General features: G+C 34.7%; 1 protein-coding gene across 1 annotated transcript; it reads right to left on the bottom strand.

Annotated features, from left to right (window-relative positions):
* Positions 1 to 4686: 4686 nt before the first annotated feature.
* Positions 4687 to 9901, bottom strand: LOC145574556 (protein TRANSPORT INHIBITOR RESPONSE 1-like). Its single transcript, XM_081632377.1, has 3 exons — positions 9204 to 9901; positions 6740 to 7232; positions 4687 to 5847 (listed from the first exon to the last, which is right to left on the bottom strand). Exons 1-3 carry the CDS (start codon positions 9725 to 9727, stop codon positions 5038 to 5040), a joined length of 1827 nt encoding a protein of 608 aa, XP_081488503.1. The 5' UTR covers positions 9728 to 9901; the 3' UTR covers positions 4687 to 5037.
* Between the last annotated feature and the right edge of the window lie 6524 nt (positions 9902 to 16425).

Genomic DNA, 16425 nt, shown 5'->3' with positions numbered 1-16425 from the left:
GGTGAAAAGGGAGGTGGTCGGGGCAGGAGTAAGGTTTTTAGTAGTGGTGGCAGGGGGAAGGGGGTTAGTATGGGGTATGGCCGTATGGGCTATGGTCGTATGGGGTAGGGGGTTAGTATGGTTTTTTGGTATGTTTGACCATTGGTTTACGGCTCATTTCTTGTAGTGTGTTAGGCTACATCGGTGGCATTGAATCAATAATTTAGGGTGACTCACAAGCTCGAAAATCCTAGATCCGCCAGTGTCAATACAGAACCATCTTCTGCAAAGAGCACTCCAACTCCCTGTGGAAGATGTGATCTTTCCCTAACTCTGCTTCCCCCACCTCTGCTTCCCCTGCCACTCACACCTCTTCCCTGGCCTCTACCACTAGTAGACTCCCCACCTGCAGCACCTGCTTGGTGTGATTAGCCTCTCCCAGCAGCAGATTGAGCACCTGCAGCAGATTAGCCTCTCCCAGCAGCAGAGTGAGCACATTTGGACCCTCTTCCTCTTCTTATAGCTCTCCCACCTTTCCCTAGCTGAGTAGGTTGTGCAGACATTAAAAGGTGTGTAGTCTCAGAAGTCTGATGTTGGTGAGATGGCTGACCATCAGCCCTAGGCCTTCCCCTAGACCTTTTAGCTGGAGGTTCAGGTAGCACAACGTTCCCCTTCTCAAGACATCTTCTTTTATTATGACCTTTCACTTTACACAGTGAGCAGGTCATTTCTACACCTGTTTTGGTCAACACACCAGGCTTCTTTGGGTTCTTATAGGGGTCCTTAACCCTTTTCTTTCTTGGTCTTCCTGGCCCAATTTTAATGGCTGGTGGCTGCAAAGGGCAGCTAACCTTAGGCCAATACCTTTCACCAACTAAAGGTGGAATTGAACCTGGTTTAAATGGCATTAAACAATCATTAGATAGTTGTATAACTTAAGCAACTCCAAAACTGTAAAGTTAAATGATTTAGTCAGACATTACCTGCATAGGCTTTTATGTAGCTTTCCTTGGTGTAACATTGGTGCACAAATTCTTCTGCTTCTCTGTTTTGGAAGAAGATACAGGTAATTGCATGCCTGCAGGGAATGCCTAGCATATCCCAGTTCTTGCAAGTACAGCTCATTGCCTCCAAATCCACAACAACTTGATTTTGTCCACATATGACATTAAATAACTACATTGATGATGAAGCACCTCACACTTTGAAGCTTTGTCTTTCTCTTGATTTAGCTTGCTCTGGATCCTTGGGCAGAGAACAGATGTGCACTTCTCCATTAGTTGCCTTTTCTGAACCAATCTTTGCATCAAGCTTGTTCTGATATCCTCAAGCATGTATAGAAGGTGTTTTGTCCTTGCATTTATAATATAGGCGTTGAAGGTTTCAGCTATATTACTTGTAATTGCATTTGTTTTGATGCATGTGCTCAGGAATGCTCTACAAAATACACTCGGGTTGTAAGCTTTGAAAGTTAATGCAGCTTCATCATTGATCTCAGTCAACTCAACAAGTGCATCCTCATAGTCAGCCTGATTGTAGGACTTTGCCATCTTCCAAAATTGGAGTTTAAATTCATCTCCCCTGTAGGTTTTGGACCAGTTTGCATAGATATGCCTAGCACAATGTCTATGTTCTATTTTAGGCAGAACAGATGACACACCATTTAAGATAGCCTGCATTACAACAACAAAACCGTAAACTTATACTCATACAAACAAAAAATAGCGACTGCATTACAAGATGCTTATCTGATGTTCATCACTAATGATTGCTAGTCCATCACCATCACCAAGCTCTAGGGCTGATTGCAAATGCTTCAAAAACCATTCCCAACTTAAGAGGTTCTCCCCTTCAATTACAGCCCATGCCACAGGGTACATCTAATCATTAGAGTCCCTCCCAACAGCAACTAGGAGCTGCCCCCCCCTCCCCCCTCCAAAAAAAAGTTTTTAAGGAAACAAGCATCAACAGCCAACACCCTTCTGCATCCCTCAATCCACCCTTTAGCCAACCCCTCAAAGCAAATAAACAACCTCTGAAATACTAGGAGGGGGGTTGCTTAGGTATGACAATCACTAATGCAGAGTGGGAATCAGGGATGCAACTCTCCAAAGCAGCTAAATACCCCCTTACTTTCTGGTAGTGCTCAAACATTGAGCCATGTAATAGCTTGTGAGCTGCATATTACACCCTATATGCAAACTCTCTAGGAACTAAGATCTTGTGTGCTCTTCTAATGCAATCAACTATTTCCTTGGCAGGCCAGTGGGGTCTGATTTTAAACACATATGCTATCCACAAACCCTCTTCACTATGTATGATGCCTTTCTAGAATGCCATGATGCATATATGTAAAAAGGACACTCACTAATGCACTTCACTCCCAACCTTTGCTGCCTATTCTTGTTCCTAATAGTGAAGGTCAAATTTTTCCCCTGTACAACAACATACTTGGCAACTGACTCTATGAAATCTTCCCTTTTTGCAAACTTGTGTCTAACTTTCCATTGAAACTGAGAGAAATCGGAATCTGGACTCACTAACAAAGATGCTCTCCTCTTCCTCCTAACATCATCACCCTCATCTTCACTAACATTTGGTGATAAAGCTTCATCTTCACCTTCCTTTTACTCAATCAGACTTGGACCCCCTTCATCATTGACAAGACCTGCTACTTCTTCATCTGCAGCCTTCCCCTTAGCAGCTTCTCTTTGCTTTTGTTGAGCTAGTTCCACCAAATGACTTTTACAAGCCTTCACTCTCTCCTTAGCTGTTGCAAACTCCTCATCACTGACATCAGAATCACTTTGCAAATCCTCTTAAAACAAAGCTTCATCAAATCATCCTCTATTTCTAGATCTGACTTCTCCAAAACCACCTCTTCACCTACATCAGCTTCAAACTCATCATTCTCAATTTCAACATCACTATAAACTTCACCAAATACTCCTGCACCTAATTTTGAACTCCCAACAGCTACTCCTTTCCTTTGTCTACCCTAGGATCATAAGATGGGTCTTGCTCATCACTGTCATCAGTGTAATCTGGAATAAGGTCATTTAATGGGATTGGACTATCAGGCCTGTCATCATACCACTCAAAAGCAGGTTCCTCAACTGGTTCTTGGTGTGGGGAGAGTTTCTTTTTAGCAGGGGAAGAAGTGGGGTTCAGTGAGGATTTATGTGAAGTAGCAGGATGCAATGATTTTAGATCTAAGATAAGAAGTGGGTGTCGCATTAATATCTGGCTCTTTTATTTGGAGTGAGGTGGAAGATGCTCTCTTTTTTGGTGGGGAATCTCATTTTGATATTAACTGTGGTTGAGTGGTTTGTATCTTCCTAGGACTTGACCTTACTTTAGTCAAAATACTTTTTTTTTTGTGGGCCTCTTTTTGGTTTCAATTTCTCAGGTTTAGAAGACTGAGGTGTACTTTGTGAAGTTTGTGTTACTTACAAGGGTTCAATATGGGTTGGCTCAATTTCTGGTTCTTGTGGGTCATCATCTAGCTCCTCTTCAGCATGAGAGATATACAACTCAACACCCCTACACTTCTTCCCTAATGCTGCCAACTCAACTGCATCATCATAAGTATTAATTCTCCTCAATCCATCACTCATACTAAGTCCAGGAATCAAATAAAACAGACCCCCAACAACCTTACCCTTACAACATTCTGTCCCCAACTCCATAAGGTCAAAATAAAATAATTCATCAGGGTCCACTGACTTTGTCCTACCTCTACCACCCTCATATACCAGTTGACCATTGTGAAGGGTCTTAAATAACCCTCCATGCCAGAATTTCAAAGTGATTTTCTAGAAAAACGAACTCATTCCAACCTAATAATTCATCACAATCCAACATCCAGCAAAAACCAAACAAAATTACTAAACATCTAACATTCAATTAAATCCAAACATAATTCAACACAATTAGTGGAGTATTGCTAAACCCAGTAAATCATGAACAAATCCCAACCACACACACACACAAATCGAAAACATACTCAACATAAACAATCAAAATCGTATCTTCCAGGAACAAATCACAAAAAAAATAAATAAATAAATAAACAAAAAATCGAAATTTGCAAGGTTATAGGTTTACCTGAACTGTGAATCAAAGCGTCCTTCGTGTGGTCCTTCCTCTCGTCAAGTTCCAAGCTTTCCAGAAATGGTGATTCGCAATCAAGGACAATTTGAGGGTGGTTGTGTTCAATTATGGTGGAGAGTACGGTTTTTGAACTCTCTTTTACAGAGAATTAATGGCGGGTTAATGTTGAAGTTGATGGGTGGTTGAGTGTTCCACGTCAGCTTTTACTTTGAGAGGGAAATGAAGCGCTCAAGTCAACAAAAGGGTCTTACTCGGTTCAATGGGTAATGTTTACCTACATAGCCAGTACCAAGTCAAGTGGGATTGAAGAAATTCAAGACCCCCAAAAGTTCGGATTATTCCAGTATTAACGAAAGTTGGGATTATTCTACGTAAATTAGTGAAAGTTGGAATTATTTTTTTCTAATTTTTCCCCATCGTTTATTACTTCGTATAACGTTTTTTTACAAAAACCAACTTTATAAGGTAGTTTCCCACACGATTTCCTAAAGTTTATGATATGCTTAATCATGTATCCTGGGATCAAAATTATTAATGCTCGATTTGCGGATACTGTTCTTATATGAAGAAAAAAATGGCATCTTCTGTTCAAGATTTAGCAAAAATATTGCTTAAAAGTTATTGAAGATTGAATTATTCAGTTACATTAAATAATAATGAAATGAAATGAATGTGATCACCATGAGCCCTAGTATACATACAAATTTCAAAGGTTTCACAGATCAACAAGATGAAACCGCGTCCTCCTCTAATCCTAGCTACACCATACTAGTACACAAACAATCAATAAACATACATCCCTACCTCCCAGATATCTCTTTCCAATCGGCACTAAAACATCCGATTAGCCAGCCTTTGAAGTGGCGTGCAACCACTCTAAACCTGATTCAACAGGGGCCGAGACCTCCATTGGCTGCTGTTATTCATAACGAACAGAAGCTGCTCTCAAGAGGCCCTCATTGCTGACACTGAGTCTTCTTCTTCACCCATTGTCCAAACAAATTCCGGAGAGTCCAATCTGGGTCCAACAACTGACCGGTAGATGTAAAGCTTCTCAACAGGGGATTCATCAGGCCTTGATTCAGGGTGCCCCCTTTCATCCATAACCTCCACATTCAACCTCGGCATCTTCTGGCCAAGCAGTTTACAATCCCCGTAGCTCACTAGGCACGAAGACATCCAAAGGGATCGCATTGTCTCCAACTTGGCTGCATTCGCCACAAGCGCTCTTCCACCAAATGGGCAATCCCTAATCTCGAGCTTCCTAAGGTTCTTGCACCCTGATAAAACATGATGTAAACCCACATCACTGTCTCCGGCAAATGCCAAGGAAAGCATCTCGAGTTTCTTGGCATGGGTCCCCATGAGCTCAAAAACACGATCAGTGAGGAGACCAGACAATGAAAGGCGACGGAGGTCCTTGCAGTGCTCGACAATGGCCCCAAAACCCTCGTCTAGTGGTTGATTTGTTAAGTAGTCTGGGCACTGGGGCTCAATGATGCATAGACGAAAGCGGGTAAGGTTGGGGCGATTTTTTGCAATGGTGAATAATGCTTCGTTGGACATTTGACGGCAAAAATAAAGAACAGATTGCAGTTGAGGACAACCCATGGCGACTGATACCAGGCCTTGCTCTGTTAGGCAAACATTTGGTTCTTGAACATAAGGCTCGGAAGGGAAGACACGTAGCTCCCGCAGATCCTTGCATGATTCTGCAAGCACTTCAAGGCCACTATCTTCAATGTAATCAAGTACCTGCATTGATCATAGATTAGAGAGTATCCACACAATTTCCTTTATGTTCCTGATGTTAAAAAGATCATGATGCATTATAAAAAATTTATATGGCTCGATTTTTTTTCATGAAATGTTATCTACTTTATTCTAATTAAAAAATCTTTTAAAAAAATTAATTAAAAAAGTATTAGTATGTTTAAAAATTGATGAAATTATAGAGGCAATGGAAGGATATGACTTCCCTATTTAAAATTAAAAAAATATATAAAAAAAAGTACTATAGATATAGATGAGATTGTGGGTTTTTTTTTCCTTTTTTTAAAAAAAAATTAGGACCTTTTAATTTTTTTAATAAAGGATGGTAGTTCTTTTTATTGATGGTAGTTATTTTTTAAAAAAAATGAAGGTAGTTTTTTATTTTTTTTTTAAAAAAAAAAAAAAAAAAAAAAAAAAAAAAAAAAAAAAAAAAAGGGTACTACAAAGTACTATAGATATAGATGAGATTGTAGGTTTTTTTTTTTCCCTTTTTTTTAAAAAAAAATAGGAAGCTTTTAATTTTTTTAATAAAGGATGGTAGTTTTTTTTTTATTGATGGTAGTTATTTTTAAAATAAATGAAGGTAGTTTTTTATTTTATAAAGAAAATAACAAATGAGAGGAGTATTTTGCGAAAGAAAAATTTATCACCCAAAACCACCTTTCACTTTATATATTACTATCGATCTAGCCTAAACCCACCCCATATTTGCAACCACTTGCAATATTCTACCTCTTAATTTTTAAGAAAACTAAAGTGAAGGGCGGATTCAAATCCATTTTAGTTCAGCTTTGAAAACATGAGTTGCAATCAGCCAATAAGTCACAACAATGATTCTAAAATACATAAAAGATGTTATCAAGTTAAAATATACCCAAAGACGTTGAAGACTCTGACAGTGACTGAGAAGTTTGATCAGATCAGGGGAGTGAATAGTAGCGTAACTCAGATTCAAAGAAGTGAGCCCCGAGCAGACAGGATATAGGGCGGGAAGATAAGCAGGGACGACATCAAAGAGCCCAGATAACCCCTTGAGCCCTTTACATCCTGCAAAAGCCCTTGTAATTTTATCATGGCCTTCAGTGTTGAGCTCAGTCAAAAATGAACCAGAGCCAAAGTCAACCAACTGAGGAGCCTTCTCCAAAAGAATTGAGAGCTTGTCCAGAGGCACTGCACGATTGAGCCTGAGCGATTTGAGGTTCGGGCATCTGCTCACCAAACGCTCAAGAGAAGAGAATCGCAGCTCTGAGATGAGGCAGGCGACATTCAGAGATTCTAATGAGGTATAAGTATCCGGAAAATGGCTTATCCAATTCCCACTTGAATCATCAACTTCACTTTCGCATAAGTCCAGAGTTTTCAAATTCCTGTAAATATTAGACAAGTCACAAAAACAGGCATTAGATCTCAATATTCAAGCTTATTGCTTATATAAAGTTAGAATAAGAGGAAACAAAACAATCTGCAAGCTTAAGCTTGCAGTTAAAAGAAGCGTATCATAATTATTGGATATTATATCATCATCAAGAATGAAGAAAGGAGATATTCACACAGCCGAGGAATCAACAGCAGAATCCGATCAACTTCATGGGCAGATGTTGTGATACATCAGCAAGAAAAGCAACTCCACAAAGTTCAAGCAATTACATATTATTCTTTAGAATCCATAGAAAAGATAAAGGAACCCAAAGGCAAAAACAAATAAATAAAAATAAACCTAGCATCTCAAAGGGGACCTGCAGTGTCCAAAATACAACCATCCAAAACTGAAAACAAACCACATAATATAGTGGACCATAAAACAAAGAAAAAGAAGCCAAAGTAAAGGCAATATCAGATAGTGACTTTCCATGCAGACCCAACTCAGATAACCCAAAGCTTAAATATAAATTCAAAATCTTAAGAACCACCCATGCATAGATATTCTATACTCTTATTGCATTTAGACATAAGAAAGCAACCAAAATAAAAAATAGTTTATCAGATACCAAAAGATCCCACAAAAAATTTAGAAGAAAAATAATCCCACCATGTAACAAATTTATTAGTCGTGATAATAATGTAATAACATGAACAACTGATGTGACAGTTAAATCGGACAGAAGGTGTAGCAATTTCGGAAATCTGAAAAGGAGCATGAGACTTCCTCTTAACAAACACAAGTATTGTAGGCATTGTAGCATAGAGAAATAATACACATAGTAATTAACACGCATGAAATCGTGCATTGATCAAACATAGCAATCACCCTCATCCAAAATAGAAAGCAACTATGCTTGCCCAGAGAGATAGAGAAAGAGATATACTGTGTGGTCCAACCCCATAAACATCCAAATCTTTCTTCACGCCATTATTGAAGGTACCACATTAGACAATGATACCAACGGATGATGACTCACCTTTTTCTTTTTTCAGCCTTAGATCAGTGGTACTAGTACAGAACCACAAAATCTTTTATAAAGATAATTATAGAGCTTCTGAAAGCCGCACAAAATTCAGCAGACAAAGCAGTGAAATTCAAGTTATATGTACTCTTAAATAATTAAGTATAATTATAATTAACAATTAATTAAACAGAACCCAGAAGCTTAATTTATACCAATAGCCAAAATATCAAGTCTCCTAATCAGCATTTAAGATCCAAAAATGCTTCATTTCCACAAATTTCGCCGAAAAACAAAGCCAGGGGTTGGACCAGGAAGCTATAATTGCAATCGACAACAAAATCAGATCTTAAGTGAAAATTAAGGAACAAAAACTGATTTATTTCCTGCATAATCAAGGAGACTGCGATTTCGATAATCAAAGTCTGAAACAGAAGCTATGTAATTACATCAACAGCTACCCTCTGAATAATCCAATACAATAAAGTCCAAATATAAACAAAATAGCATAATCTCATTTGAAGTCTGAAGATAATCACCAAACCAACCATGAATTTCAACAGAAGCAACAAATCTAGCAGCTAAAGTTGACATTAAAAAAAGCTCAAAGTCAAATCTTAAATCCATATACAATACACAAAAGCACCCAATTCAACAGCAATAGTCAATTACTTGAAATGATGAAAAAATATAAAGTAAACAAATACCAAAAGTATACTCAACTGAACTAAAGTACTGCAAATTAAAACTAAATCATCAAAAAATTCCACCAAAATAAACACCCAGATAAAATTAAACAAAACCCACAAACTAAAATCACACAATTAATTCTATTAATCAACCAATTAAAGTAAAATTAACAGTCAAACCCAGAAATGACCATTAAAAATGCAGAAAACTTCAAACAAATCAGCAAAAATTAGAAAAACCCAGAAAGATCTAACAGAAACCCACCTGCAATTAGCAGCAATAGAAGCTAAACCATCAGTAGAAAACCCTTCACAAGAGCACAAAACCAAAACCTTAAAATTCCGCCATTTTTTCCCAATCAACTCAAGAGCTTCATCAGTAACAACCATCCTCTTCATCCTAAGCTCCTCCAACGCCGGAAAAGCGTCGGAAAACGCAGCGATCCACGGCAAAGCGTGGCCACCCCATCCATCAGGAACAAGATTAAAGTCAGCAAAATGAGGCTTTCCTTTAATAGTAACAGATCGGATGTCTCTGAACCGTCGGATTACAATCGAAGGGCTAACAGCGTAGCAATTTCCGATGAAGATCCGACGACGACACCATCGTTCGATCTCATACCAAGCTTTGCAAACGAGTGAGACTGAGTTAAGGTCGGAGTGTGACTCGATGAAGGAGAGAACATGTTCGAGAACTTCTTCTGGGAAGGAAGAGGAGCAAAGGGTGGTAAATGGGGTGGTTTTTGAGGTGGATTTGAGGTGGGTTTTTGCTGGGGATTCTTGCTCCATTGTTAGATCTGAGAAAAAGTTGCAGAAGAATGAAGATCTGAAGAAGACGAGAGTGAAAATGGAGGAGAGAGAAAGATGGGATCTGAGTCAAAAGATTAGGAGGAGGAAGAAGAAGATGAAGAGAAAGAGGTTGAATTTTAGAGAGAGAAAGTTTTAGAGAGAGAAGATAACGGGGAAAGATGATTGGGTGAGGAGTGAGTGGGTCAATATTTTTCACTATTTATTGGGTGGATTTTTTCTTTTTTTTTTTTTTTTTCTTCACCCACTCACAAAAAAGGAAAAAAAAAAAAGAAATTTTTTTATTTTTATTTTTTTATGGTTTTGTGTAATGAAATGTAATGTAATGAATGATTTAGGGGTTGTAGTACAATTAGATTATAATATCAACTTTTTCCTTTTTTTTTTCACTTTGATTTGGTATCTTATGGTATTGATTATTATTATTGCTTATGGAATGAGATTTGGTTTTATGGGGTTTAGAGGGGTCAAATAATGATTAGAGTTTTGATAATTTAGTTAGTTTCTTTTTTGTTGCCAAATATAGTGTTTTCAATTTATGCACAATTGTGTAGTAAAGTTTTATGTTAAAAGTCAAATTAGTTGATAGCTTTGTGGAAGTATTCTACTCCTCATATCTTGTTCTCTACCTAACTTTAATATGAAGGTCTTTTTTTTTTTTTTATAATTTTTTACAATAACTAACTTTAATATGATGGTGTATATGCATTTGATATGTTCATGATTTTATTGCATAAATATAATGTCATAAGAAAAAAAATTATGTGATTATAATTCCTTTGTTACCTCTATTAGTTGACACATTTTTTAAGTGTGCTTGAGTATTTTATGATTTAAAATCACAAAACTCCATATCTTTCATTATTAATAAAAAAAAAATTAAAAAAAAAAATTATGAAAAAATTTATATTTTGAAAATATATATCAACAAACCTAACATAGTAACATGAACTCATATGATTTTGTATTTTTCTTAAGCATAAATCACAAAAGGAGCTCAAGGTAATTCATGTGAATAGTATTCAAATCCAAAATGTAGCAACTAAAAATAAATGGGGGGATTATTTGTATATTATCTTTCATAAAATGATTAGATTTGGTACACTAAACAATTATGTTTGTTTTGTGGGAATGACAATAATTTTTCACCTTTTTGAAAAATTTAGGGCTTTTAAAATTCCATTTATATAATATTTAAGGTAGCACGATTCATAATTCAAATATTATCAATTATTTATTTCTTATACTACAATGAATAACTAGATTACAACAAGTACTTTTAATTTATTAAAGTATTATAAATTTATAATTTGGTTTATTATTCTTGGCCTGTGATAATCTTTATTCCTAAGATTGGTGTTCAACATGACTAATTGTGTATTCTTTACGAGAAAGAGGCTGAAAGCATCAAGCATTTGTTCTTTCAATGTGAATTCTCTTCTGCTATTTGATCAAGTATTCTGCAATGGATAAGAACTTAACAATTACCTAGTGACCTAGTGACTAGGACTTAGGGTTGTGAATTCTAATTACTCAATATCATTCTAAATTTCTAATACTAAAAGTTAGCTTTTTCAAGATGACTGTCACCATTGCTTATCTAATTTTAAGATAAAGAAGGTATCAAAATGTGAAGAATTCTGCAACAGAGATTATTAGGGATTATTGCAAAGTTATTGTCTGTGCTAGATGTTTAAATTTGCATAAGTTAATAAGTTGTGTTTGATTGATTTTTTTTTTTTTTTTGGTGTTCCCTGCTTTACTGTGATAGTAATTGTATGTAATTTGCATTATTGTTCTGATTTTTTTTTTTTTTTTTGAAATTATTAAATTTTTTTTTTTAGCACAAAACATATAGTACGGTATGTATTATCATGAAGGGGAATAATATGAAAGAGTAAAATTCAAAAAAAAAATAGAAAAGAAAAGGAATGGATGAAAAAGTGGATAGAACTCACACTGTTGAGGATTGTTCGTTTTATTTAATTACGATTTATCACATTTAATTTCTGTCAAACTTGGGCAACGGAGGGTTGCGTGGGCTCTAACAACTAGTTAGCTCTAAAAAAAAAAAAACAATATACATATGTACATCATCAATTCTTTTTTATTTGCAATGTTTGAAGTTTCGTGCTTACCAATGTATATTTATACTATTAATTAATATTTTTTATATACTAATAAAAATTCTAAGTACTTAGGGTCTATTCACATTTACTTAATTTCAGTTCAGATCAGTTCAACTCCAATCAGTTCAGTTCAATTCAACTCCTAATTTCCCTCTCTCATAAAATATTCATTTCAGCTCAGCTCAGTTCAGTTCAGTTCAGCTCCAATCAGTTCAGTTCAATTCAGCTCCAATCAGTTCAGTTCAGTAAATGTGAACATGCCCTTAGTGATTTATTATAATATCACCCGAATATTTTTTCTTTAACATATAAATTACAAATAAAGTGTGCATATTCTTTTCTTTTTAAATCTTCATTTTTCGTACTAAATATATACTAGTAGCTTAAGATATACCTTAGCTTGCTACTCCATTTATCCTACTTAGCTTGTCCCATGCCTTTTTGGGGATGCACATAAGGGGCCTATGTCAATTACAGGGAAATTTAGACTTGAAATAAGTAAATAATAAGGCGAGGGGAAAAACATCATCTACTTATACGAGGTTTCATATTTTACATTGTTGCTTATAAAATTCATAAATATAACTATAAGTTTATCTTAATTGGAAGCATTATAATATAAACTTCTTTGGTTGTATTTATTAAGACTCCATGCATGGTCTCTATTACATTAACCAGGGGTGGCAACGGATCGGAGGCGGTTTGGGCGATGCTCGTCCGCTAACGATCCATCCGTCAAGAATACTTAATGCCATTAAAGGTCCCAGACCATGGGCCTGACAATACACTCAAGCCATTAAAGGTCGCAAACAATGGGTCTGACTCTAATACCATATTAAATACGGGTCTGGGCCGCACCTGCAAGCCGAGAGAGAGAGTCATGGAGAACTTGTCCCTTAGCCTTATAAAGTGTTTGACTCTCTCAACTTTTATCAATGTCAGACGCTTATATGTGTTATTTGGTATGATATACTTCAACACTCCCCCCTCACATATAAGGTCCCTTTAACTCATGCAAGGATCACATAAGCCAATTCAATTTGGCCTAAAATACTTCATGCCATTAAAGAGGTCCCAAACCGTGGGTTTGACTCTATACCATGTTAAATACGGGTCTAGACCGCACCCGCAAACCAAGAGAGAAAGAGTCCATTCAAAAGACCAAAGAAAATTCCATCCCAAACCCAATTGGCAATAAGAGGTTTAGCCTCTTAGCCTTATAAAGTGTTTGACTCTCTCAATTTTTATCAATGTGGGATGCTTATATGTGTTATTTGGTATGATATACTTTAACATGATAACTTAGGCGATTAGAGTTTCTCTTTTAATTTCAGATGATATTGAAATCAATTTCACCACCCGCCTTTGTGGCTCTCAAAATATATAATAATAATAATAATAATAATAATAATAATAATAATAATAATAATATGGTGTTTCAATTTGGTAATGGTCAATTTCTTAAAAAAAAAAAATAATAAAAAAAAAAAATAAATAAAAAACCAAAGGTATCCACAATTAAAGATGACTCAATTATATGTTTTTAAACCGACTGTTTATTGTAAGGAAATTGTACTGGTGTTTTATTTGTAGTGTTTGTAATATTAGAGATTCTTAATTTTTCGTCTATTAAGCATATTTTTTTTAAAAAAAAAAAATACAGAATATAATAAATAGTTCGTTATTATTACTTTTTTTTAATTTTTTTTTTTTTTTTTTTTTTTTTTTGTTTACACTTGCTATTACACATTGATTCATTTGATTTTTGTTTATGTTTTTTTAACAATATACTTACACCGATGATAGTGTATATAATTAACAAACCATTTTTATATTTGATAGGTATAACAATATTAATTAACTCCCATCATGTAACTAATCATGTACTCCGTTTATGCATAGTAATTTTAAAATATAATCCATTTAGAATTGTAGATAATGCACAAATATTTTTGGCCCGAACGTGGTACAGTATACTATTGTTAATAAAAAGTAAAGAGCCAAATTAGATAACAATAATAATAATAGCGAATGGTTGATTTCATAAGAATGGACATCACTCCCACTCATTTGTTGGACCAAAAATATTGAGTACACAACACTTTATTTTAGCAACACAGCCTTTGCTGAACGACCATCTTTATAACATCTAATCACATGCACTATTGACGATATCATCCACCATTATTTTGGATGTACATGATTCAAGATCGCAAGAGACTAGTTATTATGGTTATTTTTGTAAAGGAAAATAATTCAATGAGGATAGCTTTTTTAGCTTTTGAGATGGAAAAAAAGGATAGATCTTAGAACGCATATACAATGTTTAATAATTTCAAATACAAAGTACATAACTCTTATAAAGTTGACTTTTATGTATTTTAATGTGATAGTTATAAATATTAAGGAGATAGAAGGGTAATAAGAAGAGGCAACGAATTGAGTTATAGTAAATAGAATTGAATAAAGGTGATATCAAGTGAAAGTCGTGGGTGGTCGTTGTGGGTAGAGGACCAGAGGAGGAAGAAGCAAGAGAGGAAAAGTTATTGTGGCCATGAAGAAAAAGAGAGAGTGTATTAGAGAGAGTCCGGACTTGTTCTCTTCACCTGAAATAAAGAGATCTTATCTGAATTTTGTAATATAGGTCTGATTTGAGCTGAATCTTTCTATTCGAATCTGAATATTTCTGGTTTGAATTAAATGTTTCTGATCTGATCTAAATCTATCTGTTCTGACGTCAATTTTCTTGTCATTGTTTAACAACTTTATTTTTATTTTTATAATTATAACTTATTTGAAATATATATATTTATTTTATACTATTTTATTATTTTCATTATAATAATAATAATAACAATATTTATGACAAAAAAAAATGTTCTCTAATTTAAATACTCTTGTTTAAAATACAAAAGGAAATCAAAAGTCACTAATTTCGGCATACAAAATGACATACAAGTACATTAATTCATATTTTCATGTTTTCACCCCATCTTTTTTTCCCTCCAAATAATAATAATCCGCCAAATAATAATTATAATAATCCTCCAAATATTAATAATAATAAAATAATAATAAAGTATGTGTTTTGATCTGGGTATGAACTTTTCTGGTCTGATCTGAATTAATCTTATCTTTTTTGAATCGTTTTGATCTGATCTGAACAAAAATCTGAAATCAGTATCCAAAATAAGTTGAAGAGAACATGTCCTCAATGCAATAAATTAGTTGATTCTTTTCAATTGTTAAACATGTTTTGATTTTATTTTAATGGCGAGGATCAAGTTCAAAAATAGAAGAAGTGATATTTAACAAACAAACTAATGCTAAATATGCAGCAAGTGAAAAGGGCGCAGATGCATAGGTTGAGTCTGTTTCAAATATATTGACACGCTTCCTTAGACACATAGTTTAAGAAAGCGTTGAGTGGGAATCATAACCCTGAGTTGTTTAATATAAATTAATATAAATGGATTCATTTTATAGTGTGACATGTGAGGGTGGAGGAAGTAAGTGAGTCATGGTAGGTGGGGTAATAAAATATTATAATTTATATTGGTGGTAGGTTATAAATAAATAAGAATTGTGACAATTATTCTGAGACGGTTTGAGAGAAAATTGTTCGTTTTATATAACAAAAGGATTTTACCTTGATATATAGTATGATCATCTATGAGTGTTTTTTATTATAAGTCGCGCAAGATAATGCTTTACTTGCAACACAAAGACATGAGCTCGGGAGGTTTAATTTTCAAGAATATTCATTTTGATGCTTGAGTCAATAATACTTTGAGAAAGAAATAAGATGCAATATTTCTTATGAATTATGAGCAAATAGGTGCGTGAATTGAACATATTTTGAGAATTTTCCCTTAAATTAATTGGTATTTATAGTAGTCATAAATGTCTTGACAGAACGACTTAAGAGCTTTAAACCTTTAGCCTTAGTCAAAGGTCTTAGACTAGTTAGATGAGACCTAAAACTTATTTATTGCCTTGCATTCTTCAATCCTATAAACTAAATTGTGTTCAAATTTCCGATTGAGTTTCAAAGTAAGTCGTGATTCAACCCTTAATGCTTACTTTAAATCATGTGACTTTAGTTATTTAATCATCCAAACACAAGGTTAATTATTTGAAAACAAATAGATCATAAATTTACACAAGCATTGCCAATTGGCATCAATACAAAAGATGAAGTGATAAGAGTACAAATTTTTGAACCAAAAAAAAAATAAAAAAAAATAAAAAAAATAAATAAATAAATAAAATTGAAAGGGCACGAATCTTACAAGCAACCGCAAAAATTGGGACTTTTGTTGCATTTGTGAATAAAGAAAGAAAGAAAAAGGGATGCGGCTCATAATCAAACGTGCCGTCGTTTCAATCACTTTGACGTTTCACTCGTGTACGTATTGCGAGACCTATCTTGTTTATCTATGCTTCGCCATTCTTTCTTGCTTGTCTCACGTGAAACATATTCTTTTTTTTTTTTTTTGCTTTTAATTTAAGTTAGCAAATTTGGCTTTAAATTTGTTAGCATGTTCACAC

Source organism: Chenopodium album, chromosome 13 (assembly GCF_948465745.1).
Source record: "Chenopodium album chromosome 13, dcCheAlbu1.1, whole genome shotgun sequence".
Classification (NCBI taxonomy): Eukaryota; Viridiplantae; Streptophyta; class Magnoliopsida; order Caryophyllales; family Amaranthaceae; genus Chenopodium; species Chenopodium album.
The sequence above is the reverse complement of the archived record's forward strand: the minus strand, read 5'-3'. Positions and strand labels throughout refer to the sequence as shown.

What these genes read in the sequence shown, in the direction of transcription:
- LOC145574556 (XM_081632377.1), bottom strand. Translation starts at nt 9,727, where the DNA reads ATGGAGCAAGAATCCCCAGCAAAAACCCACCTCAAATCCACCTCAAAA. An exon ending in TCTATTGCTGCTAATTGCAG is followed by an intron (nt 7,233 to 9,203) that starts GTGGGTTTCTGT and finishes TAATATTTACAG; the next exon opens with GAATTTGAAAACTCTGGACT. An exon ending in AGAGTCTTCAACGTCTTTGG is followed by an intron (nt 5,848 to 6,739) that starts GTATATTTTAAC and finishes TGATCAATGCAG; the next exon opens with GTACTTGATTACATTGAAGA.